General features: G+C 35.2%; 1 protein-coding gene across 1 annotated transcript; it reads left to right on the plus strand.

The window, feature by feature from the left end:
• Window positions 1–4,439: 4,439 nt before the first annotated feature.
• Window positions 4,440–10,304, plus strand: LOC133714225 (cysteine-rich receptor-like protein kinase 44). The gene is made up of 7 exons (XM_062140311.1): window positions 4,440–5,375; window positions 8,379–8,510; window positions 8,602–8,726; window positions 8,812–9,022; window positions 9,146–9,383; window positions 9,612–9,762; window positions 9,885–10,304. The coding sequence occupies exons 1-7, from the start codon at window positions 4,544–4,546 to the stop codon at window positions 10,203–10,205; spliced, it is 2,010 nt and encodes a 669-aa protein (XP_061996295.1). The 5' UTR covers window positions 4,440–4,543; the 3' UTR covers window positions 10,206–10,304.
• The last annotated feature ends 1,046 nt before the right edge of the window (window positions 10,305–11,350 follow it).

An 11,350-nucleotide genomic window follows, 5' to 3' on the forward strand; every position in this document is an offset into this window, starting at 1 on the left:
ACCTTACCCATATAATTTGCAAACAAATTTTTATCTTTAAAATAAAAAATTAAGTCATTTCAATGATTTAATCACTCTATAAATCTTAACTAAATATACATTTCTTAATCAAACTTAAGTTTCAAAAATTAATGTCTAATCAATAAAAAAATGCCATGAACTATTATGTTTTTTTTTTAATTTTATTTTCTTTCTATTTTAGGGTGCAAAAAAAATAAAGAAATCATTTGTTTATATTCTCAAAAAAAAAAAATCATTCGTTTTTTAATGTTTATATTTTTTCTGTATTTTTTGTTCCATATGATTAATTATTTAAATATTTGTAATTTTTTTTTTTGTAAATATAATGGATTGACTTAGATTTAGGTCATAAAATCATAAGAGGATTTATTTTATTTTCCCTCACCAATATGCGTTCAACATATATATCATACATTTTTATGTCATATGATCTTAATCATATATTTAATTCTTATTAAATATATATGAATGTTGTAATAAGTATGTAGTGAAATTAGAAAATGAAAATAGATAAGGAAAGGAATACAATATAATATTATTGAATTGGAAAGTCTACATAAAATAAATACAATATTTTTTTGGTATAATTATTGTCCTTAATAGTCATTTTATAATAGGTTATATATGTCATTTAATAATTCATAATAAAGTAAGGTCAAGTGAGCAGATTTGGAGGTCCCAATAGAAACTGTCGCACAAAAATAGCTTAACATCAACCCACTTACCCTGTCAACATATTTTTATTTTCAGTAACCCAATTTAAAGTAAAATGACAATTTTACCTTCGACCTAATTAATGAACCACATATGTCACTCATCATCATCATCATCTTTCTCTCTCTCTCTCTCTCTCTCTGCCAGATCCCTGCCGATTGTCATTGGGGTAAGCTCTGTTCTTGTCACGACCTTCAGCTTCGGTTTCTGGTCCAGATGGTCGGCGGCGAGTTATTGGGACCTCTAAGCCTCGGGCTCGACGATCGATTCCATCCACTCATGTTTTTTTCCAGCTTGACCTTCAATTCAGGCAAGTTGTATGGGGTCCAGAGAAGCAATGATTTGTGGTAAAGGTTGAGTTTGCTAACCATCCGTTGTTCAAGGTATTGTTAGAGGATGCTGCAAAGGTACAAGAGCTTGTGAATAAAAATATTACAAATGAGCATTATTATCGGGTCAATATACTTAATGCTGTAAAAGATTTTCAGTTGGCAGAGCTAGATATATGGTAGATTTACAGATAATTAGTTGGGGCTCCTTATTCTTAGTGCTACATTTGATCCACGTGATAATTTTTTATCATTCAAATATGAAGATGTTTGCATTCTTGCTTTGAAGTTTTATCCTCAAGATTTTACATCACATGATATGCTTGCTCTAGATATGGAGTGTGGGTATTTTCTAACAGATATGAAGAAGGATCCTCAAGAAAATTTCTATGTCTAATTTGTGTAGGCGGTCAGTTGAATCAACAAAGTCATCATTCTTTCCTATGATTTTATAAGTTGATATGTCTTGTGTTGACTCTGCCAGTTTCTACAACAACAACAGAAAGAGCATTTTTATCTATCAACATCATAAAAAACAAACTTTGAAATAAGATGGAAGATGAGTTTCTCGATGATTTGATGGTTCTCTATATTGAAAAGGAGTTTGCTAATAGTATTGAGAATGATTATGTGATTGTTGAGTTTAAAGTGAGTGGGCCTCTGAGGGTACAATTCAGTTGGTTTTAAATTACGGTTTTATTGTTGTTCTACAATAAATTTATGCTTGTAATTTTTAATTTATGGGATTTTGGTTTTATGTTCTTCCATTGTATGTTTTGAATGATAAAAAAAAGAGCGTGAGGATGAGCTTTTAACTGGGTTCCAAACCTTAAAAAAAAAAAAAAAAAATACAGATGTTTGCAAATTATGTACTTAAAATTAGCCCACCCCATTTGGATCTTGGATCCGCCACTAAATATGGGTACAGTAGGAATGCTTCCTTGAGATGTGGAGTTGTTCTACAATGTATTGGCAGAGATGGAGAACAATGGGGGTTTACTTTTTTCTTGTTTAACGTAATTTGCATCTAGGTAAAAGACTACTGCCAAACACCTCAAAAACATAATTTTTATTTTTTGGGGAACATACACATATACTATATGTGTATTTGGCTTCTCTTTTTTCTCGATCTTTCAGTGTTTCTTTTGGCAATTGAATAATATGGAACATGTATGGTATAAGGTCAATTGAATAATAAGGATTAAATAAATATTTTATTAGGGGATAATAAAATTTTATTATGGGTTGATAAATCTTCTAAAATTTTTAAAATTAAGAACATCTTCATTTTTCACTGATCATTTACTCTCAATAAATTTTTTTTTTTGTGGCAGGGATAAACTTTTACTGGAGGGGCGGTAAATTTTATTGGGGGTCAATATATCTTCCAAAATTTTATTGTGGGGCAATAAACTTTTATTGGGAGGCAATAACAAATTTTATTGGAAGGCAATAAAATTTTTATTATAGACATGAATTCTAAAAATAATTTTCTAGAGTTTCCTAATTTCCTGAAAATAAAGTATGAAAAAAAAATTCTCAGACTTCATTCTATCTAAAACTGTTGACTTATTTTCTTAATAAATATTTTCACCCTGAAATAATGAATTTTAAATACTTTTGGAACTGATAAACTCAAAAACCAAGATGAGTATTTTGTTATGATTTTTCAAAATCATAAAACAATGAAATTCACAAAAAAATAATAATAATTTGTTCCAGGTTTCAATGTGTCTTCAATTGGAACATGTTCTAAAAACCATGCTCAATGAGTAGTGAACTTATGGTATATGAGAATTTTAAGAAAAAATAGTGTTAATAAGGTTAACATGTTTCGATAATTGGGTGATTATTAGAAGTACATTGTCTAAAAAAAAAAAAAACGATAACTCCACCTTTTCTTGAAGACGTGTTCCAATTGACGGAACACAAAAACCTCAAACGATTATTTTTTTTGTTAATTTTCTTGTTTTCTAACTTAGAAATTCATAAATAAAAAAAATTGTTTCGTGATTTGAGTCCATTCAATTCCAGAAGTTTAAAAGTTAATATTTGAGAGTGAAAAAAATGTTGGTAAGGAAATAAGAAAATACAATTTTGGCTAAAAATCGTATGTTATAGTCCCCACAATTTTGATAGAATTCATGATTTCAGAGTTTTTATTTTATTTTTTAATAAAACTAATTAAAGCATAAGCAACAAGTTGAAAAGTTAATCATCACAGGTGATCGAGTTGGTAAGAGGCTCCAAGTGTGGAACTCCCACACTCAGGTTCGATTCCCAGCCGTCGAATCTATTCTTGATAGCTGGGGAATGAATCATTTTGACATGACTCTTTAAGCAAAAAAATATTTCTCATGAAGGAATCATTTTGACATAAATCTTTTAAGCCTTTAAAGATACGTCTGATCTCGATTTAATCTCTACTCGATCACTACCACAAATGTTGGCTTTAGACACCATTACTAATAGTGTGAGTTGGGCTATTGGGCACCAATGATTGGTGGGTACAACCAATAGCCAGTTAGCAACGATCTAGTTAGCGAACTTGCTGATGGTTTCTATTTCTGCCGTGACAAATTCCTATGTACTCACCATTACAATGCATGGTGTTTGCCAATGTGAACAACCCACCGATCAAGTCTTTGGTGACTACATGTATTCCAATTTAAATATATGTATACACACACACATATAGCAATAAAAATTTAATTAATTTGAATATTTAAATACCATGACAAACACCTATGTACTCACCATTACAATTAATGCATGGTGTCTGCCAATGTGAACAACCCACCAATCAAGTTAAACTTTTCAAAGTTGATAATTGTTTCTCCTTTCGTTTGAAACGAATTATTTTAGTTTTTTAGTATTGGTGACAACTTTTAGTATTAAAAAATTGTCTAAGCCCACTGCTATTATTTTTTTTATTTTTTTAAACCCCACCCAACTCCCACTCACTCATAATGGGGCTCGAACTCCTTACCTCTCAGTTGAGAGACCAAAGCCTTACTAACTCACCAAAACACACACCCAGGCCCACTGCGATTATAGTGGCAATGAGATGTTTCTCACCATTCTCTAAATCTTGGGGAAACAATAGTATCACGTGCTTAGTTTTGTAGTAGTGTGGGATCAACTCCAGATCAGACTGGTCGGCTTATCGAATCTCGCCATGAAAATATTTCTTATGGAAAAATTCATCACGTTTTCGGGTTTGAATTATATGGTTAAAAATGTAACCAGAAGTTTCGTACGTATGACAAAGTTTACCGGTCCAACTCAGATGACGATTAACAACAATATAATAACATTGAGATTTCGTTAAATATAAACAACAAAGGAGGAGACAAGATTACGGTCCTAAAGGACCTAAAGTCCTAAATCCCACACACCAGTGGAAAAATGAGAGATGATGATGTTATCCAACTTACATAGTAAAGGTCCGGGCCACATAAAAATCCAGGGATATCGGCATGGTTTTCTCAAGTTTTGGATTTGGAATTTTCCTTTCTGTACAACTTCTGGTACTCGTTATCATTGAAGCCGTTGATCTACACTTCGTTTGTTCAAACAACAGGGGTAACTACACTAACGGTAGTGTCTATCAGAAAAACCTCGACGACTTTCTCTCCTCCCTCGTCACTAATAAGAGCAGCAACGGCTATGGCTTCTACAAATCCTCTTTTGGCCAAGACGATGATGTCGTCGACAAGGTTCATGCCATCGGGCTTTGTAGACCGGATCTTATACCGGATGCTTCCCTCAGTATCTTCAACGACTCGGCATACAATCTCACAAGGGCTTGTCCAAATCAGAAGGAGGCAATCATATGGAATGGGTATTGCATGGTACGCTACTCCAACCGCTCCTTTCATCTTGAGCTTTCTCCTAGTTACAATCAATCGACCACGAGAAACCTATCGTCGTCGGATGTCGATTCATTCAATGTCGATTCATTCAATTCTGAGCTGGAGGGGTTAATCAGAGGAATGAAATATCAAGCAGCTGCAGGTGGTCTTCAGAAAAAGTTTGCAACGGAAACGAGAAGGGTTATGTATTCCAACAATCAATCAATATTTGGAAAAGTACAGTGCATTCCGGACTTGTCGGAGGAAGAGTGCGGTGTCTGCTTGGATGAGGGTCTGAGACAGCTTCAGAAATGTTGTTATGGGATGGATTCTGCGACATTTGGTAATCCGAGCTGTAATTTGATGTATGAAGTTTTCACCTCCAGTGATCCAGCTGAATATGGTGAACCACGAACACTATCTCATCCTACTCCGCCATCAGCTAAAAATTTAGGAGGTAAGAGCATCTTCAGCAATGTTAGTCATTTTTGAGTCAAATTTTAGCTAAAGTAGCTAAAAAGTTATTTCAGCTAGCCATTTTTGAGTTATTTCATCAATACTCTCCATTTGAGCTAATTTTGAATTTATATTATTTTTTAAATTAAAATTAAATAGTTTAAATGTATTTATAAATTACATAAAACATTTTAAATTTTAGAAAGTCTCATCTTGCTCTCTATATTTAGGAGCAAGATAGCTAAAAATTATAATATAGAATCACTTAGGAGTCTGGTGCAGCTGCTAAAATAGATAAAAAGCTGAACATGCTCTCCAAAATAGCTAAAGGAGTCAAAATAGAGAGTCTGCTAAAAATGCTCTAAAAGTGCTACTAAAGATTTGTATGTAGTATTTACTTTAATTTAGGATGAGATAAATTATTTTTTTTTTATCGAAAGAGATAATTATTTTGATTTTTTTTTAGAGAAATTGTCGGTTTTAGACTTTAGAGACTAGTTTATAGTTGACTCACTTGACTGTAGTACCTTGCCCTCGGAAAGGAAGCGTGTTGGATTAGGAAAACTCTTCTTAATTTCCTAATATTCTTGGTCAATATATGTATTCTTGGCCAATAATTAGGATTGTTCGGCTGTCCAATCACGTACGTTCATGTGATGTAAATGTTGGAAAACAACGACACTGTAAATCTCATCTACTCATATCCCTGATATAGAACCAACGATTACAAAGACCATGAGTCGATAGGGTCTCAACTATAGCCTATACATATCTCGGGAGTGTCGATACAACCTTGCAGCCAACCTCAAGAAGATACTAACACCTTCCAACACCATACACATACCGGCGGTTTTGATGTGTAGAGGTGTCTCCCCATTACATTGACAACAAGAAAACATCGAAATTAAAAGCAACTAGTCCTTGAAAATAACACCATATCAATGGCACAACCACTAAACTAGACCACAACCCTAACTCAAAAGAGTAGGGACTTGCCTAAAAACCAAAACAAAAAACTTAATATAGAAACCAAAACAAGCCGTCGTGAACCACCACTCTTCCCGAAGGAGCCGACAGCCGACGGTGAATGCTGGAGATCAGGCTAGACCCAGAAAAACAACAATAATCTGACTTTGACTCGCCGTTCTTCCAGAACCACCAATATCATATAACACCCATTCCACTGCCACAAGAGCGACCCACTGACTGTGCACCACTGCTCCCAGCCCGAGGAAAAAAGAAGAATATCCGCCTTTAACCACTGGCCAGAAACTAAAGAAAATCAGACAATGAAGAACTCCGCCGGAGAACCCTCACAACCCAATCCATCAGAGAACTAGATCTTGATATCACTGCCGCGCCGCGACCAGCTATAATCCGAGAAGAAGAAGAAGAAGAAGACCAACATGGGCCACCAAGCTACCTAAATGACTGGAGAAACGTATCAGCCTTTTCCGACTGCACCCAAGCCACCCCGACGAGGGCGGAAACCAATGCCGGAGTAGAGGAACCATCGGAAAAGAAAAGAAAAACCAAAGTGTTAACTGCCTTTCGCTGTTTCCTTTATTTGCGGTGCTCTCGAAACTACCAGAAAAATTTTTAACACTGGAAGGTCTCTTGCGCAACGACCCTGCTTAGTGGCTCAACCACAAGATGAAAAAGTGCAGACCCTACCCTAATATCACCAGAACTTAATTTGTACAGGAAGTAGGCACATTTACTTACTTGGAATAGGGGGAAATGATTACGGGGTAAAACTATTCCTACATTTACTAACACATAAAGGAATCAGAATGATTCTGGGTAAAAGTATTACTGCGTTTACTAAAACATGAAGGAATCAGAATTGGTGTAGGTCCCACCTCCTTATAAGGAATCGATTCCTGAATACTCAGGAATTCGATTACGAAGGAGGGAGATGGGTTTAGGAATCAACTCATCCGGAATCAATACCGATTCCTTTCTTCTCCCATTCCAGTTGTCTCCGATTCATGATTATTTTCCACTCCAAGTAAGTAAACATGTTAATGTGAATAACAAAGGGCACGTTCATTTCAAAAAAAAAAAAAAAGGGGCACGTTGGGGCTACTTTTGGAGACCATGTTGTTACTTGTTAGATTCCCAACTCTCAAAGGATGAATACCGCGCAGACTAACTCATTAACTGAAAATTTAGATTCAGCTTTGATAACATTCAGAGCCGGCCCTGAGGGCTTCTGCCTAAGGCAGCCGTCTCAGGCCACCGGTTTCCGGGGGCCTCGGAGAAATTTAATTATGTATATATATTATATATAGTATATATATGTTCTTTGCTATCATGGACACAAATTGATTTGTAGCTCCAACGGCAAGCTGTGTGTCTCTTTCTGAACCAACCAAGGTTCAAACCTCGTAGGCGTATTCTCTATTCACTTTTTTTTTTTGACCTTTTCCATATAAAAACAGACAATTAATAATTGTGTTTTCCTTTTTCATATCAATAATTCATTTCTTTCTCCATATAAAAATCTTTTCCTTATGAAAACTGATTTTTTTTTTATCCTTTTTCATATGAAAACAGACAGTCAGACAATTAATTCATTTCCTTTTCCTTTTTCATATAAATAACCAATTCATTTCCTTCTCCATATAAAGATTTTGACCAAAAATCCTAGCCTATATATTAATTATTTTAACTACTTTTTGTATTTCAGAAATTTATATACGAATCAACATTCATATATTTTTGTTTTGTTATTAATTCTACACAAAATTTTGTACTGCATTTTGGCGATATATACACACGCACACACACATGAAGGGCCACATTTTATTTCTTCGCCTCAGACTGTTAGAGTCTCAGGACCGGCCCTGATAACATTGGTGACTTTTGCACGGGTAATACATGGTCATGCATATCCAGTCCTTTCTTTTATACATAGCGAGTAGATATTGAACAAGTATCAACTAAAGTCAGCCCCAGAATGCTTTGAGCAGATCAGAACATCGATTTTTGATTATTGCAGGAAATAAGAAGAGCAGCACATCTGCAGGGACCGTCATCATTATTGCTATGGCAACGGTTGTTTCCTTCTTGATTCTAATTATGTCCATCTGCATCTATCTGAGAGTGAAGTATAAAAGGAAAAGAATTGAAGGTAATTGAGATAACTGTATGTGAGGTATATGGTTAGAACTCCTAAACATGCAACGGACTTAATATTTTCTCTTATTTTTCTTCCCATTAAGAAAGAGCAGAAGAAATCAAATCTGCGGAAGCTTTGCAATTCGACTTTCGCTCCATTAGAGCTGCCACAAATAACTTTTCGGAAGCAAATAAACTTGGACGGGGAGGATTTGGTATTGTTTACAGGGTATGTAATCCAACATCATTTGTGAAAATGATATCAATTATGTGCCTCAAAAATTAGATAATGATCAAATTCCCTTTTTATGCAGGGTATACTTCCCGATGATAAGGACATAGCGGTTAAAAGGCTTTCGAGGGATTCTGCACAAGGAGATTTAGAATTCAAAACTGAGGTCTCGCTAGTGGCCAGGCTTCAACATAGGAATTTGGTTAGGCTTCTTGGTTTTTGCCTGGGAAAAAATGAAAAGATTCTTGTTTATGAGTTTGTCCCTAACGGAAGTCTTGATCAATTCATATTTGGTAGGGTTTGTCTTCTTATCAGAGTGTTTCGATTAAGTCCATTTTCATGTATGTTATGTTTACAAAATAGTACAACATTGCAACAAACTTCATTATGAAATTCGCATTTGCTTGAACATGTAGGTGAAGTCAAGCGCGCACATTTGGATTGGGCTATTCGCTACAAAATCATAGTAGGCATTGCGAGAGGGCTCCTTTACCTTCATGAAGATTCTCGTCTTAAAATCATTCACCGTGATCTCAAAGCTAGCAACATTCTGTTAGATGCAGACATGAACCCCAAAATTGCAGATTTTGGTATGGCGAGATTGTTTGATCTTGATCAATCACAAGGCGAAACCAGACGAGTTGTGGGAACTTAGTAAGTACTACCACCAAGAAATGTTTACAGTATATATGTAATGGTATTTGTGCAACACTAATGATACTCCAAACTCAAGTGTGCATTGAATATATATTGATAGAAATAAGATCCTGCTAATACCACTAATACATGTAAAGGACAAGTAATTAACAAGTTGGGATGAGCATAACCATACAAGATTTACATGGAGGCAGTATTGACTTTTTTTTGTTGGTATCAATGCAGCGGATATATGGCTCCAGAGTATGTGATGCGTGGACAATTTTCAGTTAAGTCTGACGTCTTCAGCTTTGGTGTCTTAGTTTTGGAGATAGTAAGTGGACAAAAGAATAGTTCTTTTCGTAATAGAGGAAATGTGGAGGATCTTCTGAGCTATGTAAGTATAATAGAAACTTGTACTTCTATGTTTTTCTACGAACTAATAACTGTATTAGATGCAGCTAAAGAAAGAAAAATTCAGAGTCTAATTTTGTTTATGCACATTTCCAATTCATTCAGGCATGGAAAAATTGGAGAGCAGATACGGCTTCAAATATAATAGATCCCATCTTGAGTTCTGGTTCAAGAACTGAGATGATGAGATGCATCAATATTGGATTGTTATGTGTGCAACAAAATATAGCTGATAGGCCAACTATGACTTCTGTTATTCTCATGCTCACTGGCAACTCTCTCTCTCTTCCAGTACCCTCACAGCCAGCATTTTTTATGGGTGCATCCGACTTTTCAAAGGTTGTAGAATTGGATCAAGCTCAAAGCAGCAGTTCAGTCCAAAAATCTGTTAATGAGGCTTCAATTACTGAACTATCTGCTCGCTAATGTACAAAGAGATTCCTAATTTTTAAGATAGGGTTCTGATCAATATCTGAGTGATGTAAATGAACCATTGGTACGTGGTACAGGTATGCAACCACCACATTCTAGCTAGCAACGAATTTGTTTTCGATGGAAGAGATATATGTCCCCAGTATTTGCCGGTATGGCTGAGGCAAACATAGTTTACCAATCGAAGGGTAATGACATATTTCTTGCAGTATATGCTTACAATTGAAGGCTAGCGGAACGAATTTGTTCACGTAAGTGTAAGGGATGCTACAAGTCATACAAACACTCTTTTAGCAGCTGCCCTGTCTTATACAGCCAACATTAAATAGTTTGTTGTAGAATGAGAGTATTTGAGAGAGAAATTTGTGTGCTTGTTTATAAATAATATGGCCATTTATATAGAGGGGCAAGAGTACAAAGATTACATAATATTACAAAGAATTCTATTTTGAAAAGAGATAGGAAATCTATGATTAATTCTACTCTCTCTATTATATAAGGTATCACATTCTTATTTAGACTAGTCACACTAAATCTGGGTTTCCTGCAACATAGTTATACATAAGTGATAACACGTGAAAGCTATATATATAAAATGGTGGTGAGCAATTTTTTTTTTTTTGGGGTTTTGTCCCTTTACATTAATTCTAGGGATTTTTTTCCTCTCCCTTACACCACTCACTTATTTTTCTTTCCACTTGCCCATAGTAACTCTTATAAGTTGTTCCCTATATAATACCTAATTAAGTTTTTTTTTTAAATTTATTTTTGAAATTATTTTGTTCTCACCCCTTTGTCACATAGAGAGAGAAGCCATAGGAGACTTCACGGGACTCCGGTCACCCATCGATGGAATCCTGTCACCAGTCACCAGACTCCGGTTACCCATCTCAGGAATTCGGTGAATCCAGTGATCGGCCATCGGACTTCTCTGAAAACCTCGCTTGAGGTCCCCAAAGAGGACGTCGGAGATCTCATAGGTCACTGGAGACTTTTATTGCCCCTCAATAAAACTCAATTAACTTTTATTGTCCCCCAATAAAAGTTTAGTTTATTGGGGGGCAATAAAAGTTTAATAGGGAGAATGGGGACTAATTTCCTTAAAATTAGACACATAAAACATTGATTGAGATCGAAGA

Source organism: Rosa rugosa, chromosome 6, assembly GCF_958449725.1.
Source record: "Rosa rugosa chromosome 6, drRosRugo1.1, whole genome shotgun sequence".
NCBI lineage: Eukaryota > Viridiplantae > Streptophyta > Magnoliopsida > Rosales > Rosaceae > Rosa > Rosa rugosa.

What these genes read in the sequence shown, in the direction of transcription:
- LOC133714225 (XM_062140311.1), top strand. Translation starts at nt 4,544, where the DNA reads ATGGTTTTCTCAAGTTTTGGATTTGGAATTTTCCTTTCTGTACAACTT. An exon ending in ATCAGCTAAAAATTTAGGAG is followed by an intron (nt 5,376 to 8,378) that starts GTAAGAGCATCT and finishes TGATTATTGCAG; the next exon opens with GAAATAAGAAGAGCAGCACA. An exon ending in GATTTGGTATTGTTTACAGG is followed by an intron (nt 8,727 to 8,811) that starts GTATGTAATCCA and finishes CTTTTTATGCAG; the next exon opens with GGTATACTTCCCGATGATAA.